General features: G+C 41.5%; 1 protein-coding gene across 1 annotated transcript; it reads left to right on the top strand.

Moving 5' to 3' along the window:
- The first annotated feature begins 5230 nt into the window (after window positions 1-5230).
- On the top strand, window positions 5231-16502 carry LOC115661026 (macrophage migration inhibitory factor-like). Its single transcript, XM_030583144.1, has 3 exons — window positions 5231-5361; window positions 15316-15488; window positions 16367-16502. Exons 1-3 carry the CDS (start codon window positions 5254-5256, stop codon window positions 16431-16433), a joined length of 348 nt encoding a protein of 115 aa, XP_030439004.1. The 5' UTR covers window positions 5231-5253; the 3' UTR covers window positions 16434-16502.
- Window positions 16503-20378: the final 3876 nt, after the last annotated feature.

Raw genomic sequence — 20378 nt, forward strand, 5'->3', positions numbered from 1 at the left:
CTGCACCAAGATTCACTAGCACAAGAACTATACTTAATCAGTTTCCCCTATTCCTGTGGTCTTTCATTTGGCAACAAAGGAAAGATTTTACAAGAAACAGGAAATGGAACTGTAAAAATAAAAACCACGAGTGGGGCAGTGGGGGACTCAAGAGGATAAAGTCCCTGAAATTACTTTTATGTATTTATTTTGGTTGACTAGATTTCAGGTGGATTATGGCCCTGATTCAAAGCCCATTGAAGTCAATGGGATCAGAGAATCCATTTCTCTTTTCTTGAGAAAGAAAACAAGACTGGATGTTTAAGAAGCAATGGAGACCTTGTAAAATAGCTATTGATAAAGAGGAGGTAAAAGCTAGCTAAAAAAGCATCATTGTAAACAGTTCAGCCAGACTGGATGACCCACAACAAGGGAATTAATTTAGTGCGTTTACCAAACAAGTGAAATTATGATAGAAAGTCATGGAAAAATTGGATAAATTTACAGATAACAGAAAAAAGCAAATGTTGTACCATCTTCAAACAAGAAAAGAGGTGTGACAATTACTGTCTAGTAAGTCTAACTTCTGTCTCTAGAGCCCTGCTCAGATACAAAATTTGGATCCACAGCCATGTGCAAAAATGGTCTGCAGATGCAGATATCTGTGGATATAAAGCAGATATCCACGGATTTGCAGGGTTCCCTCTATCTCTAGTAAAAATAAGTGGAATATTAAAAGGAAAAAGTCATTTAAACATCTATAGGATAATGAAATAATGAAAAACAACATCTCATCAAAAACCATTGCTTTTCCAATAGAATTATAAAGGTAGTGGATGAAGTGAATACACTAAATGTTGTATTTGTATTTTAGTAAAGTATTTGATTTAGCTTCTAATGAAATCTTAGTCTTACTTCACATTGGCTTGGATTAGAATATTGTTATATGAACTGAATTTCTTGAACTTAAAAAGGGTAAATATAAATGGCAGCATACCCAACTGAAGTGAAATGTCTAATGAATTACCAAAGGGATAGATAGCGGCTTCCAAGTTATTTAACATCTTCAAAAGGCAGTAGACTGTGTATGTACTAAATCTACAAGTGATTGTCCATTGAGTGTAGTTAAGAACTCAGTTCTTCAGCTCTTCACTTAGGAAGGTTAGAAATTTGTGAAGGAAACAAAATGGCACAGTCCAGAAAAATAATGTGAAACACTAATCGGTGGGAGCAGTAAGGATAAAAGAAAACTAAGGATACCAGGCATCATTAAGTTATTAAGCATAAATTTGCATTAAGATCTATGGCTACATACCAAAGCATCATATTGCTCAGCAAGGAAACCATTTTCCCTCTTTGGATTGGGTTAATGCAACACCTGGAGTACTTTGTTCAGTTCTAAGCATCTCAGTATCAAAACATTGGCGAATTATAGCAAAGAGCAACAAAACACCATTAAGGGGCTAAATGGATTGACTCATGAGAAAAAATGTTAAAAGGCTAAATATGTATAAGCTATACAGTATAGCTTGGCTAAAATGACCACAACAGAGAATTTACAAGTATTTGAATGACAGGCTATAAAACCACAAAGATCACAAGAAATTATTTAGGATGACACAAGGAAGTATAAATGAGAATTATGGATGAAATTAAAAAAATTCTGGCTGAAAATTAGGAAAAGTTTCTTGATAGTGAAATCAATTGGACTGTGGAATAGTCTTTTCAGGAAAGTAATGGAAACCTCATTGCTTCACTGTACACTAGCAAATATATCTTTGGGATCAGCCCTGCAAGGCACTGAAGTCCCAAGCTGGCAGAGAAAACAGGCTCAGAGGCAGTCTAGGCACAGCAGGTGGCAGTTCCAAAGGAGTTTCTGTGGTCCAACTCGTCACATGCAACATCTATTACACTTCAGGGTGAGTGGACGCAGGTAATTATGTATGGCTATACGAACAATATGAGAACTGAATTCTCGTCAGACAACAACATTTGTGACAAAGGCTGTCTTTGAAGAAGTCCCTCCAACATTTTTTTCTTCTTAGACTGAGAACACAAAGGAGGGGAAGTGAGGAATAACATATCCAACTAAAACTGCTGGGGTAATTCAAATTGAAATTTCTATGATCCTGAAGACCGGGAATGCCCCATAGTTCATGGGACTGAGTACTCTGATACGGAATGGCTCCTGGAACACCTCAGACAAACCACTGCCACCTAGGGCACAGTCCCACCCCCTATCGAGCAGCAGGGCCAACTCCAGGCACCAGCTTATCGAGCAGGTGCTTGGGGCGGCAACTTCAGAGAAGGGCGGCACTTTCACGTATTCTGCAGCAATTCAGTGAAGGGTCCCTCACTCCTGCTCGGAGCGAAGGACCTCCCGCTGAATTGCGACAGATCTTGGCTTTTTTTTTTTTTTTTTTTTTGGCTGCTTGGGGCAGCCAAACCCCTGGAGCTGGCCCTGCCAAGCAGGATATTCACCTGAAATGTAACACAATCATGAGAGTCTCTCCAGCTATCTGATCCAGCCTCATGGCATCTTGCAGCATCCCTGAGGACAAGGCAGTCTGCTCAGGACGGGGCCCTGTGATGCTTCCTCTCAGGGGACCAGGATCCTCAGGAAGGACAGGAGAGGGTGATCCTCTCACTGTCCCCTCAGCCACCCAACTAGGCCCCAAGTCCTCAGGTGTGATTAGGTAAGGGATCTTCTCACAATTAATAGCAGAGAAGAGTCTGAGGAGAAAGTGAGATGTGGGGGCCCTGCTCCCCAGTGATGACTAGGAGGATACCCTCTCCCAGCTGCAGGCAGCCCATGGTGGGGGAGCACTTCTCTGCACTGGGAGAGGTCACTAGCTGCTCCAGATGAGGTGGAAAGTCATTAATTTGCCTCATGCTGCCCTTTCCCCCCCCCACCATTTCCCTCCCCTCAGTCCCAGCAGCCTGGAAGTGCAGGGGGGGAGGGGAAACAGGGAGCGTGGTTGTCTAGCTCAGTTGTAGACAGCCTATGGTGAGAGGAGGAGGGCAGGTTCTCTTTCCTCAGGCAGGTCCTTCATCCCAGGAGGGGGAGGGGGAATTAATGACACCCCTCAGGAGGCAGTTTGACATTTCGCTGGTGCTTCCTTAATCCCACCCTTTCCTTTGCCACAGGCCAGGTGGCCTGGAGGGATGTCTTTCTCTGGCTCAGTTCCAAATGGCCCAGTAGGAGAGTCACTCTCTCACCAGGTAGATCATGGTGGAGGTTATTCCTCTCAAAGTGGAGCCTCAGTCCAGGAAGGAGATCACTAATTGCCTCCCCTCAGGAGGCAGCTTGACCATTCACCAGTGCTGCATTCCATCCCCTCCCCATCCCACTCCTCTTTCCCTTGCCCCAATGTAGGCCTTGCTGCAGCCATAGGGACAGATAAAAGTATGAATCAAAATAGGCCTTGGCAGAATACTAACACACTAGGTATCAGCTACCCATGTAAGCACATTCCTGACCTGAGAGGATGATACACAGCACCCTGAACTCTCAAGTAACTACATCAACAAAATCCTAGAGAGTAGTACAGGAACACACAGACCCCTTGTAAAATAAGAAAGGAATGACAGGATAACAGATGAGGATTGAACTAGCAGGTACAAGGAGGGTAGCTAACATATGGAATGGAATACATAACTTGTTTGTATCAATGTCTGAAAGATTGGAAGGAGGGGCATCTTTGTATTGGCCATGGGGACGACATAATGTTGATCGAGCTAATACCTTGTTGCAGGCATACATGTGTTAATACCCTGTAACCATTGAGCTGGGCACTAGGACCGTGCCTTGTCAAAAATAAACCTGGCTGAACCTTTGCCACCAAACCGAGCCTGTGTCTTTTGTTATGAACAACATTGAGGGCTGCTGAATCAACGAGCTAGTGCAGAACCCATGGGAGCTCCAAGAACAGCAGCACTAATACCATTCACTTTCAGATAGTCTCCTCCTGGCTTTCTTCAGACCATGCCAATTTACTGATCTCCAACACAAAGATTCCCAGTAGGCACCAACCACCACTGGTCTAGTAGGAAGAACCTTTTGGGTGCCAGCAGTCAGAAAACTATGGAATGAGGAGGAACTAGAGCTGTATGTCCCACCACACACACATGCGGGGGGGCTGGCATTTCCAGGCCCTAAGCCTTACTCCCTGATTGAAGGCAATGGGGGGCCCTTTGTGCACGGAGGGGCTACAGGGGCCTAGATCCACCATTACTCTTATTATTTCTCCTCAGGGAAGAATTCATTCCATTTTTCTCCTATTGGGCCCCCAAAACCCACCTTCTATTCTAAGCGCACACACACACACACACACACACACACACACACACACACACACTTCACCTCAAATGCCCTCCCACCCACACACCCTCTTCCCCTCCCCATCAGTCCCCTAAATAACCTTATTGAGGAACATTCGGGTGGACAGCAATCCTCGTTAGGGACAAAAGTCACACTGGCCCAATTTTTCCACCCACATTCATCTGTGTAGTACCTTACACTATGAGAATTCCCATTGATTTCTCATACTGTTGATTGCATGGGACCACTTGTAGCATATGGCATGAAGAACAAGAACTCAGGGACTAGTCGTTTTCTTTAAGATTAGCAAATGTTGCACTGTTGAAAGAGAAAGTCATAAGGCCTGATCTAAAATCCATTGATGTTAATAGGAGTCTTCCCATTGACTTTGGCCAGGCCCACATAACACAAGGAGCATTTGCTATTTTCTTGTATTCTATTCATGTGAAGTGCTCCCAGAACCCACAGTTATGGAAAGTTTCTACATTTTGTTATACTTAACATCGCAAAACAGTTCCCATTATAATCCCCTATTCTCATACACTTGTAACTTTCTGAAACATTCACTTTTTAAGTATTTTTCATGCTTGGCCTATATCCAAAAATGAATTATTGTTTAAACTTGAAACAAAATCTGTGTTTGTTATGAGTGAAAAATACACATTTTCCCCACTGTAATATATTTACAGTTCCTACTTGCATTAACATAAAGTCCAGTAGATGATTTAGCCAGCCTCTTTCCTCTCTACTAACCCCAACAGGTCAGCCTAAGGGAACTGCTGGTGGGGTGGAAACTGCTGACTGTCAGGAGATCCTAATTAATTATTATGCATTTGTGGGGCTTTTTATAGCAGAGTGAGCAGCATAACAGGCATACTGTGAAACAGCATAGGGATTACGAGCTTCAGTGAGGATTTTAACAAAGGCTGGAAAAAGGCTCTTGTAATCAAAAGATGCCTAAATTCATTATTAACACAAATGTGAGCAAGGATAATGTACCAGATTGCTTGATAGAAGAGCTCACCCAGCAACTACCAAAAGCACTGGGCAAACCGGCACAGGTAAGCAGAAAGGTTCAAACAATTACTGTATTTATAATCTAGGCACAATGTTGTATACGCTAAGGTATTTCCATGTGTTCTTTTTTTGAATAAGACATCTATTGTTACTTCACTGAATTCCTAAAAAATGTAACAGTATTTAGAACCTTCCATTTACACACACACACACACACACACACCTCCCTACCTAAAACAATTCCAGGCCTGAACAGCCTGTGTATAACATTTAAGATGACTCAGAAGAAAAGTGAATAATTCACTTGATGTGGAAACCATAACAATTTCCTGACTTTGTGTTCAAATTCCCTTTTAATGTAGGTTTTTCTACAACTAATATACATACTGCATATGAAGTCCTGAGATCTGGATTGTAGTCCCAGTTCTGACATGGACTTTCCTGACTTTTTGGCATGAAATATTCAACCATTATGTTGCACTGACATGGAATTTTGCATTGAATTTGTTTTTAAATAAAGAAAAATGGACTCCAATGTGCAATTCAGATAAACTGATATGCCACTGTTGAAGTCAACAGAATTGTCCCTACTAATACTAATTCTGGATTTGGCCCAGTGTCTTTTTGTGAATCTTTCCATGTATACAGGATGACAATTGAAATAAATGTAATATTTGTTTCAATGGGCTAGATTCTCATCTTGACTTGATAGGAATTATTCAGATCTGTCAGCCCAGTGTAAATCTAGAATGCAGCCCATTGTGTGAAGTTCCCAGTGCATACTCACTGCAATTTTCTGAATGTATCAATGTACTTTCTGAATGTGATTTTCAGCAATATTTTCAAAACACATCTATTATTTCTAAACCAAGAAGACCAAAATCAGTTGAAGTGTAAGTGGGTGCAAACATGGAGCTGAACCTGTTGTACATCAGAGCTAGATTTAAGCCAATATTTTCAGAGAAATTTTTCCACTTTTGAGGATTAAGTCCCTGGTTTCTTTTTAAAACTTTAGATTTGCCATTTTTCAGTTATCTGAGCAGGAAAAATAGCATCTAATGTTTCTTAGAACATGCAAACATCCTTTTAACATTTTTGGAAGAGGGGTAAGACATTTATTTCAGTCTTGTCAAAACAGGATGGGGAAATAAGAAATATGATCTAAATATAAATAGGTAAACATGGTAAGGGTCAGCTTTCGGACTGAAGTGTAGCTTTTCTGTGAAAAGTGACTTTGTAACAATGGTATAAATGGGGCTAATATTCAGTGTGTGTGACTCCATGTGAGATTTGCTAAATTGAGTCATTTTTCCAACTAACAGCCCAGCAAACTCAACTTGGACTTAGAGTCAAGCTGAGCTCTCTTCTTCTCACACATCCCATATTGTACGTCAAATGTTGCCCTCAATTACACAAATGCAACCCTTTTGCCTTCATATTCTGATTTCCATTTCTCATGTGCAACCACACTAAAAGATGATGGATTTGCAGAGCTGTCAATAAGGTACTAAACCCTGGCCTCTAGTGTCTTTATTTCTGGTGATAATGTACAAGAAAGAAAGAACCCAGCCTGAGTTTCAGGACCCAAGTCTCTGGCTGAGTTTGCACTTCTGGCAGTTAGAAAAGACAACTTTTTGTTTGCAGGCTGACAATTTTACATGAAATCAGAGAGATACAATGAACATGAGACCATAGAATTAAGGCTGGTTGAAAATTTTCCATCAAAATTTTTTTAAATGAAAAATTGGAGTTTCAACTAATTGAATTGCCATGGAAAATGTCTGTTTTATATGGAAGATCTTGATTTTTCATCAGAAACTAAAATTTTTAATTATTTGACCAAAAAAATCAATTTTTCATGGGGTCTGGATGGAGATGGCATTTTCTGCCCAGCTCTAGACAGGAAGTCACGTTTAGAGAAGAACCAACTTTAATATCTCAGCCAGTGCCTCTGAATGAGATGTGGCTTTCCATAGCCACATACTGAAATCTCAAATGTGATGTGAAGGCAGATAGAAGCAGAAACTGAATGGTGAGGGAGAAGAATTGTTATTCAAACACAACTGAAATAGTAATGCAAAACTGCTTTTTGTATAAACATGCTCCTCTTTCCAGAAGCAACTGTTCTCTATACTGAACACTTAGAAAAAACAAAACTATCTTCAATGTGGAAAAGGAAATAAATGCCTGCTGTACAATGCAGTACAGCCAGCTTCTGTCTCAGGTGTCTCCATGTGAAACAGCAGTGTTTAGGAATCAGAGGTCGGGGTTATAAGGTTGGGTTGGGTAAGGCCTGATCGTTTAATTGCTGTGCTTCGCTGATAGGCAGCCACTGCGGGGGGAGAGGAATAGAGATGAAATATATGCTTACAACATTTGATAGGAAGTTTTACGGTTAGAATCCGTGCTGCGTAAGTTTTTACTACTGATGTTTGAATTCATAATATATAATATTTGCTGTGAAGTTGGGCAATCTTTCAATTATTCACAAATATGTCTCTATCTGACCTGCTCAACTTTTAACCATTGTTGTTAGTATCAAATAACACAGTCCATCAAGCTTCTGCTTTGCATAGATTCTTAAGTCTACAAGACCAGAAGGGACCACTTTGATTATCTAGTTTGACTTCCCATTTAACATAGGTGCTAGAACTTTCCGAAAATATGCTCTAGTTCAAAATGAATGATCTTTTTAAAAATAAATCCAACCTTGATTTTAAAAGTGCTAGGGATGGAGAATCTGCCAAACCCTTGGTAATTATGCAAGAATCTTGCATAAACACAGCTTCTTTTGAAGCACCATCAAGCAGTAACAGAAACAAGGAGACACTCACATGTACATTCTTGCTGCCTCCAACCAAAGCTGACCTGCTAGATAGTAAGTACAAGTCATAAAAGGCAATCATTTTCAAGTTTTAGTGAAGGCAAAAAAGCATGGCGTGTCTCATTACAAGCTTTCTGGTCATGTCCTAATAGAAGTGATTGGAGTAGCCAGTACCAAACTACTCTCTGCCGGCCTCATTACCAAACCCATGGGGACTTTTTAGCACACAAAGATCCATGACTGCAGTATCAACATCAAGGTACTAAAACTCCACTTTTAAATAGCTATTGCTCCCAAGAGCTTTGCAAGGATCTGTTTTCTTCACTAACACCAAAAAGCTGCTGGGAATTACATCAGATGTTTACTAGAAGACTGTTAGAGAAGTTTATATGAAAAGCAAGGCACAAGTTGCCTGTTTATTGAATTTAAAGAAATGGCTACAAAACTGGTTGGTGACATTCTCAACTTTTTCAGGTCAGAGTAGACTGTATTCGTCACAATTCATCACTCAAAACTAATTGGTAGCACTATCATCCATATTAATATGGAAGTGAAAGATGTAAAACATTTCCATAATTTAATAAAATAATTTTAAAACATGATCTACCCTCTCCAGTCCCTAAAGCAGCAGCAGCTTTCATGAATAATACACAGCTTGGTCAAGTACTGTAACACACTGACACCTTTTCATTAGCAGAGGAGCATTTTAGAAAATTGGATTCCTTATTCCATTCTAGGAAGATATCTTCAAACAATAGAAGAAAGATGCCAGAGCTTGCTACACCACCCATTGTAGTAGTGTGTTAGGGGTGTTCCTGACCAGGATTTTGATACTAGTAATTGAAATTGAGCATTCTAACACTTCATTTGTAATCTGATTAAGTTACCAATAGTCACCAGATGTGGGACCTTCTGCTCTGATGGACTAATTCCTACCTGTAGCTCATTTTCCACTAGTCTCACTTTCCTTTCTAAGACTCAGTTCTTTTTAAAACCAATTGAACAAGCCAATCTCATGACTAGCTACCACAGTACCATTGGAAATACTTTAATATTAGCTTCACTATTTGATGGCACAGTTGAGTCAATTCAGTGAGCCAGATTCATGCCAGGTGTAAATCCAGGAAAGTCAATGACATTACACTGGGAATTAATTTGCTTACTATATCCCAAACTACTTATATTTTCCTCCCAGATCTTGCCCTTTTCTCTTACAATTGAGAACACTTTTCTCTCCATCTCCTGAGGTCATACTGTCAGTATAATTTTCAAGTTCTCTTAGCTTTCTTCCACATTCAGGCTTTGGGTAACTCCTGCCACTTTCCCTTCTGTATCATCACTAAAGCCAATCCTTTCTTCTCCATTCCTATTGCTTAAACCAGAGTACACAGCAATGGTCACTCTTATAATATTTTCTCTGTAGATTCTCTTCCCCACTACTCTAGCTAGAAGTCCATTAAATAGAATGAGAATTTGCATCCTCAAAACTGCAGTGTGATTCCCTAGGAACATCCTTTCAAGCAATAAAGTATCAGGGCATGCTATTTACTCTGCTGCTATGAATTGGCAGAGTGCTGACTGACTGCATGTTGTTCTGCTGAGTCAAACTCTCTACCTCATGAGATATTCATAAGAAAAAAATAAGTTAAATTACAAAACAACAGCTTCCAGGCTGAGTTTCAAGCTACCCCAGGAGCCCTGTGCATGGATCTTGATCACTCTCATGACATTTTACTCCCCAGTCTCCCAAGCAGCCACACTTCTATTGAGCGCCTGTGCAAGGGGATGAGGAAGATCACTTGTTAACTCTTTGCTCACTGGGAGCTATTGTTCCTGCACAGACATACTAGAGAAACAACCTTGATGTTTCTGGTTTTATGATCAGAAATGAAAAAAATTAATAAACTTGGTATATAATTGGTCATAATTAAGCTTTCAATTTTACACCTGAAAGAGAAACTGAGGGCATCTTCCCTTCCTTAGTAGTTTTATTAGTTTGATTGCAGAATCAAAAAAATGTGTGTAAGGAGGACATATGTTCTCAGGTCAATTCCTCTATGTGCAGGGCTGGCTCTAGGTTTTTTGCTGCCTCAAGCAAAAAAAATTTTGGCTGCCCCCAACCCCAGCTCTGGGCTCTCACCCCCCATCACCACTGCCCCCCAAACCACACCCCCTGCCACCCCAGCACTGGGCTCTTCACCCCACCCGCACCCCCACCCGCCCCACTCCTGGGCTCCTCCCCACCAGTGCTGACTCTGCCCACTCCCGCGTCGCCACCAGCTGGTCCAGTGCTGGCAGGGTTGGGATAAGCAGTGGGGCTCCCAGGCCGTGCCTCAGCCCAGGGACCCTCCAGCCAGAGCTCCTGCCTCCAGGACCAGCTGGGACCTAGGAGGGCAGAGCTGGGGGACTGCCCTGGCAGGAGGCTGAGGAGCCAGGGCAGGGTAGCCGCAGAGGGAGTGAAGCCCCAGAGAGCGGGACACAGACCCCGCATGGCAATGCCCCGCCCTCTATGACCACGCTGCTGCTGCTGGCCGCCCTGCCGCAGTCCCTGGGTGGCTCAGGCTGCTTCGCCCAGCCCCAGCTGTGGCGCTGGGGGGCAGCCGCCCTGCGGCACCTGCAAGCAGCTCTGTGTGCCCTGTGGGGTGGCCCCCAGGCCGAGTGTCCCCCACTCGGAGCCTGCCCAGCCCAGCCACAAGGTGTAGGCACAGCTCCCCCACAGCGCAAACTGCAGCATCCCCAGGGCACCCCTGCGCACAACGTGCTGCTGCCGCCTGGGCTGGCTCTAGGATTTTGCTGCCCGAAACAAAACAAAAAAAGATGGCTGGAATGCTGCCCCTGAAAATGTGCCGCCCCAAGCATGTGCTTGATTTGCTGGTGCCTAGAACCAACCCTGTCTATGTGCTGAATTTAAAAGAGAATAGGTGGGCATTGGAGTATATAAATAAAAGGAAATAACATTTAACTGAAGCTTTAATGTTTCCTTATTCTTTTTAATAAACATCTTTATTTTATAAAAATAACAAAGCTTTAGCTCTCTGTGGCTGTTAAGTGAATGATGCACTTCCAGAAGTCTTTCATGATAGCAATTCAATTCCGTACACAGTGGCAGAAACAAGGGTTGAGATGTAGGCAGAAGCAGCACCTTTAAAGGCGAGATGAGGTATTTAAATTTGATGCAGAAACAGGAAACAAAAGGAACAGATTGCAGGTTAGTGGACATGGGAGGTAGGCACCTATACCCAGAGGTTCAAATGTATTTATGCACCTAAATCCCATGGATTTCAATGCAGCTTAAGGAACAAAATACCTTTGTGGACTGGGGCCCTGGACACTTTAGAAAAATCACATTAGATGCCTAACTGCATCATTAGGTACCCAAATGTCTTTTGAAATCTGGCCCTTAGTGACTCTTTGAGAACAGTTCCAACGTGTGTATGTCAGATAACATGTTACAGCTTCCCCCAGCAGCAAAAGTCTTTAGAATGGTGCATTCTAGTCTCAAGTTATGTGCACTAATTTATTATTTTTGGTAAGGGAGGATATAAATCAATTAACCCCATCATTCCACATGCTTCACTTTGTGGTCTGCTGCTGTTGGCATTATGGAGAAAAAAGCATGAGAAGAGAGTCTGTGCCTTCTGTGTTTCAGAGTAAAAGTTTAGGAATAAAATGGAGGCCTTGACATAGAGATTTGTGTGTCTCTTGAGAGGGTTATCAGCACCATAACATGCCAGGAATCCATCTTACAAATGTGTGCTTAAGTGAGAGATCCACAGCCCACACTTCCATGCTCAAGTTTCCACTTAGGGGGCTACGGTGGGATTTTCAGAAATACTTAGTATCAGTCTGGCACTGCTCCCATTAAGTTCAACGAAAGGAAGGTTGACCATAAAGCATTTTTGAAAATCCCTCCAGAAACTCATCCCACTGTAGAGGCTCTGTATCACGTAAATTGGATTTAAACCCTATTCTGAGGACTTAAGTGGTGCACTAGCTTTGTGTTGCCTCTCTGCGCATGAGTGACTGTCATCTGAATAAAATGAAAGTGTGAATTTAAGTGCAAATATAAGCACCATTAGCCCTCCTCTCTAAGCACCCCTGTTTGACAATAGTCCTCCCATCATATCGCCCATATGCACAAGGGAGGGCAGCACTTTGGGTTTGTAGCAGCTCAGCTCCTTTTTACCTTTAAGCAGTTAAAATCATTTGGCTAATTCCCCCTTTCAAACCTCTCACTATACTGATGCTGTATCTGAGTGTGTGTAAATAGCTGGCACTCTCCCTCCTTCCCTAATTCTTGTTACCAAGGGGTTATTTTCATGGCTGGTCTAATGGACACCTGCTCCTTGGAGGCAAAATGGCAGAGCTTAGTGCCACCTATTTCCCTCTATTAGGAAACTAATCCTGACGATTCTAACATTTAATCAAAACCCATCTCACCTCGCTGTGTATTCTTTAGGGAGAATTATGTGGGTGTGGAGGAAGAGATGCCCCACATGTGAGGAAGGAGAGCTAAGCTATCTCCTACAACTTAATACTGGCAAGGACAACAGCTGCTGCACTGCACAGCCTTAGTGTAGTGCTTTCTAAGAAAACAGTTCTACAATCGATGAGTGATGAAGGTAGCATCACCCAGCCCAAATGCTAGAAGCAGCCCTGGCTCATTAATAACTGTCCAGTTGGGTGACTAGCAGCACTATCTTTAGAAGTTTTGTATGGCACATGTGACCAAAAGCATTGTGATGGGTTTAGGCACAGAGACTCCCTTGGGACTGTCACCTGATGTGCTGACATTACCTCTGAGCCCGTTCTCTTTACCAGCTTGAGACTCCAGAACCTTGTCTTGTTGAGCCAGACACATTAGCCTGCTGCAACACAGACACTGAACCATACCCCCAAAGCTGCAGACTTAACTGAAAACAGCTCAGCAAGTACTCCTGTCTCCAACACCCAGCCCTGAATGCGATCCAAACCCCAAAGAAATCTGTTTTATTCTGCATAAAACTTTATACAGAGTAAACACAAATTGTCCACACTCTATAACACTGATACAGAGATATGCACAGCTGTTTAACCTAAAGTGATTGCTCCCCCAGGTGTTAAACAAGTAATTTTATTACATATAAAAAGTAAGATTTAAGTTGTTTCAAGTAATAGACAGAACAAAGTAAGTCACCAAGAAAAATAAAAACAAAAAACACGCAAGTCTAAGCCTCATATATTAAGAAACCAATTACAGGTAAATTTCACCCTCAGATGTCCCAGTAAGCTTCTTTCCACAGACTAAACTCCTTCCTAGTCTGGGCCCAATCCTCTCCCTGATATAGTTCTTGTTAGTTCCAGCTCAGGTGGTAACTAGGGGATTGCTCATGACTAGCAGCCCCTTTTGTTCCGTTTCACCCTCTTTTATGGCTTTGGCACAAGGTGGGAATCTTGTCTCTCTGGGTCCCCACCCCTCTTTCTACATGGAAAAGCACCAGGTTTAAGATGGATTCCAGTACAGGTGACGTGGTCACATGTCCAGTGAGACCCCAAGTCTCCATTCTTCTCAGCCTGACTCATACAAACACAGGCTTGCAAGTAAACAGAGCCATTTACAACCGATTGTCCTAGTCAATGGGAGCCATCAAGATTCTAAAACCACGATTAAATTGCCCACACTTTATATCACTACAATAGGACCTCAGAGTAATACTTCATATTTCTAGTTTTAGATACAAGAATGATACATACAAATAGATGAACACAGTAGATTATAAGCTTTGTAATGATACCTTACAAGAGACCTTTTGCATAAGGCATATTCCAGTTACATTATATTCACATTCATAAACATATGGAGTGCAATGTCACAAGCACCCCCTGCAGTCACACCCTACACTCTATTGTAACCTTTGTACAAAGTACACTTTTGAGGAATCATTTGACAACTAGATTTACTTGCCACTAATATCATGGTGAAATGGGTGTAGCAATATTTATGGAAAGTAATGAAGTCCCCCTGTGTGAGGTCATTAGTATATGGTCAAAAACAGACAGCCCTGCTTAGGTAGGCAAAAGCTGTTAAAAAGGCCTATCCTAACCAAGTAACATGTGTTTACCTCAATTTACATATAATTAATAAACCGGGTCCTCAAGACAGCAGAGGGAGGAGATTGCTGAAATTCAAGTTATTCTGTTTCCTGCCAACAAGTGGGGAAAATGAGGAGTCTGGTCATGAAGGAAGCTCCATGCTCTGTCACCTACCTCACAGTTCAAATGAGCTTTAATGGCAGGGGGAGGAGCAGGAAATCCTTCAGAATAATCCACTTTGAGGCTTCCTTAGACTATATAGAGAACCCCAAGTTCTTTCACCTAAACACCTTTGGGCATTAGGGTGAGATCCTGACCAAGGAAGAGTCAGTCACCCTCTTAATGGAAAACTAGGGGTGAGAAAGTCCATCTTAAACAAAGCCTTGAACCAAAATTTGCTAGATTAAATTTTAGGTGGGTGGTTTCACTTTTATTTGCAGGTAACCATTGCTAACTCATATTTGAATTCATTTAAAGTCATATTTGTTTGTAAGCTTGTTTTATTTTTAAAATCTAAAAAAAAAAATCTACTGCTGTATTTAAACTGAACAGTTTGGTAACTCCAGTTAAAGTAGCCAGCTGTTAGATATTGACTCCTTAGAAGGCCAGCAAACCTTAATATCCCTCTGATATGTCCAGTCCTGGAACAATCAAAATGGATTTTTGGGAAAATTCAGGGCTATGAGTGTGTGGAGTCACCATACCAGTTGTTAACTAAGGCCAGTAGAAGCCAGTGGAAATCTGTGGGATTGCAGGCAGACTCCGGGATCCAAAAGCATTGGACCAGGGTTGCCCACTATATAGACAGCACACACTTGTTGCTTTGGGTGAGTGACCCAGGTAGAGGAGCCACAGTGGTGAGGCACTTGAGGTTACAGGTCAAGGGGTGGCAACTCCTCACTAGTATTGAATGCACCCAAGAATGTAACAAGAAGTTAGGGTTAAAAAAAAATTGTATACAAGGGAGAATCCCAAAGCACAAACTGGTATTGCAGTACAAAACTGCCATTAACAGTCAATGGGATTTAGGCAACCAAGTGTAATTTGTGCCTTTGAAAAATCTCCCCAACAATGACAAAGAAAAGCAATTTTCTTCTCACAGTATCTAGCACTACAGATCTCTACTGATCAGCTGCTGTCCTTCCATGGCTCCAAAGACCCCTGCGCCATGTGCTTTCTCTACAGCGTTGGCAAGATAGGAGAGCAGGAGAACAAGGACTATTCCAAGCTGCTGTGTGATCTTCTGAACAAACATCTGAAAATACCTGCAGACAGGTGAGCCTGTACTACAGTGTGCCTGATTTGGGATCTCCAAATCTGTTAACTACTAACCCCAAACCACATAGCTCTTTGCATTACACTTTTTAAACAAATTTGAAGACAGTAAAAAATATTTAAACTCTGTATTGCCAATTGTCATAATAGGAAGGGGATAACCCTTTAGCACAAATGGTAGGAGGTTCTGGTGCAGAACATCTCAGTTCAGCTAGTATGTGACCATGGCCAACTGATTAGATACAACCACCTGACTAACTACTAGAGAACAAAATTAATGCTATGAGAACAGAAACTGAAGAAAAAGTTGAAATTCTGTCAGTTTAGAAGCCATATTTTTTAAAAATAAAGGGTTGAAAAATGTAAATAACTTTCCACTACTTCTGTTTGCTTTTCACATCTCATCTTCCAGAATGCAACATTGCACTAGTCAGTATCACTTGCTAGTTTATTAATTTCACTTTCAGGTTCTCATGCACTTGCATTTTCAATGCAGGATCTGGGATGCAAACAAACAGCAGAGTAATTTATTTTTTTTAAACCTGTTTCCATCAGAATTTTTACAAAAGAAAAGCAGCATTTCTGTTGCTCTTCCTGCACGTAGGCCCAAAGAAACAAGACAATGTCTGTTTATTTATTTAAGAGTGAATAATTTTAAGGTAAGTTGAAACGATATGTACAAATTGACAGGAAGATAAGGAGAATATATTAAGCTTTTGCAGATGCTTGACAGTTTACAGGGCATGTAATTCAGATAGTAAAATCTGGAGAAGGTTTCAGGATTACCGGGATATTTGACACTGTAAATATGTTAATTTCATTAAGTGAAACCCAGAAGTTTTGCAGGCTCTGTTCTCAGCATCTCTCTTCTTTTTCAGAATCTACATCAGCTACTTTGATATGAGTGCTGCCAATGTAGGCTGGAACCGTACCACCTTTGCTTAAGGCCTATGTAAAGTAACAGGTTATTCATGGACTAGAATTTTACTGAGTTCTGTGATTAGTGCTCACCATGGTTCTAGTCATACTTTCTGCATTGCGTCCGCAAATTCAAGGATCAGTGATTCCTTAGTAGCATGCTTACCTGTTGCTGCTTTAACATTCTTCTGCACCATACCTGTAAAAGAGAAGTAAAGACTTAGAAAAAATGCCGAGGGTGAGCCTTATTACTTTTCAGAGACATGGGAAGATGGACACACTTTCTGTTGATCTGTATGAGAGATACCTCTTAATTGTACATTAGATTTGCTCCAAGTAAGATTAGTTGACTTATTAAATCTCAGCAGCAGCAACCTGTCTACACAAGATTTCACACAAGCTGCTAGTATTAGGGGGAAATTTGAGTTTTCACTGCATAGACAAAGCCACAGAAAAAGAGGTGAGCTCAGCACTTAATGCCTGATTAATGGCAAAAGAAATTTAGCCAAAGTTTAGCCTATCTGCACCAGGCACTTAATTCTCAAAGCAATTTTAAAAAGATTACTTTATGGTCAGACTTCGATGGTAGTTTTAGCTGAGGAACCTGCTCAGGTTAATTCAGTTTAAAGAACGTGACTGGTCCAATCTGGCCCAAAATGTAGGCATTTGGGGTTTTTAAGCCATAAATATAAAGCCAACAGAAACTGGTCAATGTTTGTGTATCATTACCACAGTCACCAGATTGGAAATGGCCTTCCTAGCTTTGTTTAGCTGAACGTGCAGCTAGTTAGCCTTTGAAGAAATACATATTGTCAGCTGTGGTGCAGGGTTTTTGGGTAAGTGAATTTATCACCAATAAGCTTGTCTCCTGCCTGAAACCATCTAAAGATTTATATTCATCAGTATAGCAGCTGAAGACTGGTTTTACCCAAACAAGCACAAAACATCGAGCTCTATCATGAGAGTTTTTCCAATGGAAGTTTTCTTTAAACAAATAACCATCCCCCTTTAGCACCAGCTTCCAAACATTGCAGTAGTTCAGGGTCTCCAGCACTACAAACTCACTAGAAACAAGAGTTACTCCAGCTAGTCTACTTCCCATGTACATGATCTGGTATTTTTCTTCATGAAAACAGCATAAAAGTAGTAAAAAGTCAGTCATTTAAACTGATTCAGGTCTTGATCTAAAGTATGTACAAAAGGCACAGGCCATCCACCCCCTTCTCTCCAACACAAACATCCTTTCAGCACTGTGGATACTCTACCATAGTTTCCCCCAACTCAGTTATCAATAAAGTTAGCCAAGGCTTTTACATGTCAACCAAACCCAACCCCACTTCTGAGACTCTCAGATATTAACAGACCAGACAACAAATAAAGATCTTCTTCCAGGCATCTTTACTAGGAGGCAACCTCCAACTCAATCTCAGGCTAATCCCACACCAAGCACATCATTTAAGAAAGATTCTGGGGGAGGCAAAGTTGATCTTTCTAATGAGCACATCCAAAGTCTTCTGGCAGAGAGAAGGACAAGCAAGAAGTGGAAGATGTAAGAGAACACAGAGACCTAGGAAGGGTCAAGGAGTAAGTAAGAGTAACTCCCCACCCCCATAGCAAATAGCACCCTTTCCCACACCTAGACACTCTCTCTCTCAACACTGATTCCTTCACTGGAGCCAGGACCATCATATCAACTACAGCTCTTCTCCTTACAGCCTACAATCCATAGCTCCTCACAAACTAGACTTCCTGCAGCTATCTAAGCACTACCTTTCCTTAGAAGCCTTCACTCTCTGGAGAAGTACCCTTCACCTGCACTCTGGTAACCTCTCATCAGCTCCAGGTGCTCATTAGAAAAGTTTGCTTCCAACCACCCACCTAGGCAGTTAATTGGCAGGTGGGCCAAGATTGGCTCATTCTCCTTAAAGATGTCAGTTATAGGTAGACTGAGCTCTGACTCCCCTTAAAGGGGCCAGCTACCCTGTGACAATACATAAGGAAATGTGCTTCCTAAAAATACATTTTAGTACAAGAGTGTTCCTTTAAACACAGTTTAGTCAAGTCAGCCAGTGTTGAGAAGTTAAAAAATGAATTTAGAAACTGTTCTAACTTAGGTAGAAATCTGGGCTAGAACACAGCTTCTAAACTAAGTTTAGACATGCTTTTGGCCTGTTCATGCTGACCAGTCTAACACAGTTTAAAACAGATTAGCTTGAACTGATTTTAAATTGTATTACAAAATAGTTTGAATAACATGACTCTCAGCCCACTTTAGATTTTGCCTTACTGCCCTTTCTTAGAATCAGTCTGTGCACTTAAACTAAAGGGTAGGGTTGCACTGCAAACCGTCCCTGTATCTGTATTAGCAAAAGTGTGTCCAAAATTGTACTTACACCAAAAAACATAGTTGCAGGAAGGTAGTTAGCTGCTTTCTAGAAACTATGGTCACATCTACTACAAGAGGCCAATATCAGATCCTAGGATTTGGAATGTGCAGAGACAGCAAATGGACAAACCTTTTCCCATCCCCTTTTCACCAATTGAGCAATGGCCAATGACAAAAAAGATTAGAAAGGAAGTTAGAAGCCTAAATCCTTTTGAGGATCTGGGTCTAACTGTCCTGCATTACATTTAAAAAAAAAACCAGTAGGTGCATTCTGCCCACGGCAGCCGTCACACATCATTAGAGCTTTGAACCTGATTAATTTTTGTTTGTACAAATTCAAACCATTTGAGATCCCAGCATCTTTATTTCTTCCACACATTCTTTCCCAAGATGGTCATTATTATTATTTTAATTATAAAATACAGTAGAACCTCAGATTTACAAACATCTCGGGAATAGAGGTTGTTCATAACTCTAAACAAAATGTTCTGGTTGTTCTTTCAAAAGTTTATAACTGAACATTGACATACAGCTTTGAAACTTTACTATGCAGAAGAAGAATGTTGTTTTCCCTGTTTTTTAAATAGTTTACATTTGACAGTACTGTGCTGTATTTGCTTTTTGTTTGTTTTGTTTCTGCTGCCACCTGATTGTGTATATCTGGTTCCAATTGAGGTATGTGGTTGACTGGTCAGTTCATAACTCTGGTGTTCATAACTCTGAGGTTCTACTGTATGTAGTGATGCTTAGGAAAGAATAAAAGACTCGGGTCTCATTTTAAAATGCATGCTGTGTATCCAAAAATGAATTAATAAAAATTGTGTGTATGTGTAACATATACACACTCCAGGTAGGTTACACATGCAGATGAGCAGTTTTAGTGAACATGCAAGCCCTTCATCTGAGATACAAATAGGGCTAAATATTGCCCTTCATTGTGCAAGGGAAACCTCCCCCTAGACCTGCCAAAGTGGAGAAGAGTACTGCCACAGCATCACCAGAGACCATAGATACTCTCCATGCAAGAATTGCAGGATGACTGAGGTTTTCTAGTTTGGGGGTTGGCAGGCCAGGGAAGGTATGTGAGAATGTTTGGGGTGCAGCTGTTGCCGGCACAGGGTGCCCAAGGCAAGCAACAGTGGGGTTCGTTGCCCAGAGTGCGTAGCGCCAATGAACACACCAGGGTGGAGAAGCAAACAACCAAGTTTATTTGAGTTCAAATAAGGTGCAAGGGAGAAATAACAATCTCAAATCCTGCACATCTAAAACAAGCAGTTTCTTCCTTTTATATCCCGTTGTTTACTACGAAACTTTTTCGTGCTGACTAGTTGATCTCTCACTCCCCCCTCCTTTCCCATCCAGCTGCAGTATCTTTTCTCATTCAGTCTTTTGTCTTCCCCCTTCCTCCCCCCCCCTCCGCTGCTGAGACATGTATACTTATCTTAAAACGGCCTTGAGAGTGCTTTAGCCTAGCTTTAATGTATTACAGCAGAGAACTGGCTTTACAACCGAAAACTAACTGCTAACACTACATTTTTGCAGCTATTAGTACATTAGGTTACACAAAGTGTTTAACATGGAGGAAC

The sequence above is a fragment of the Gopherus evgoodei genome, chromosome 13 (genome assembly GCF_007399415.2).
Source record: "Gopherus evgoodei ecotype Sinaloan lineage chromosome 13, rGopEvg1_v1.p, whole genome shotgun sequence".
Taxonomy (NCBI): Eukaryota; Metazoa; Chordata; order Testudines; family Testudinidae; genus Gopherus; species Gopherus evgoodei.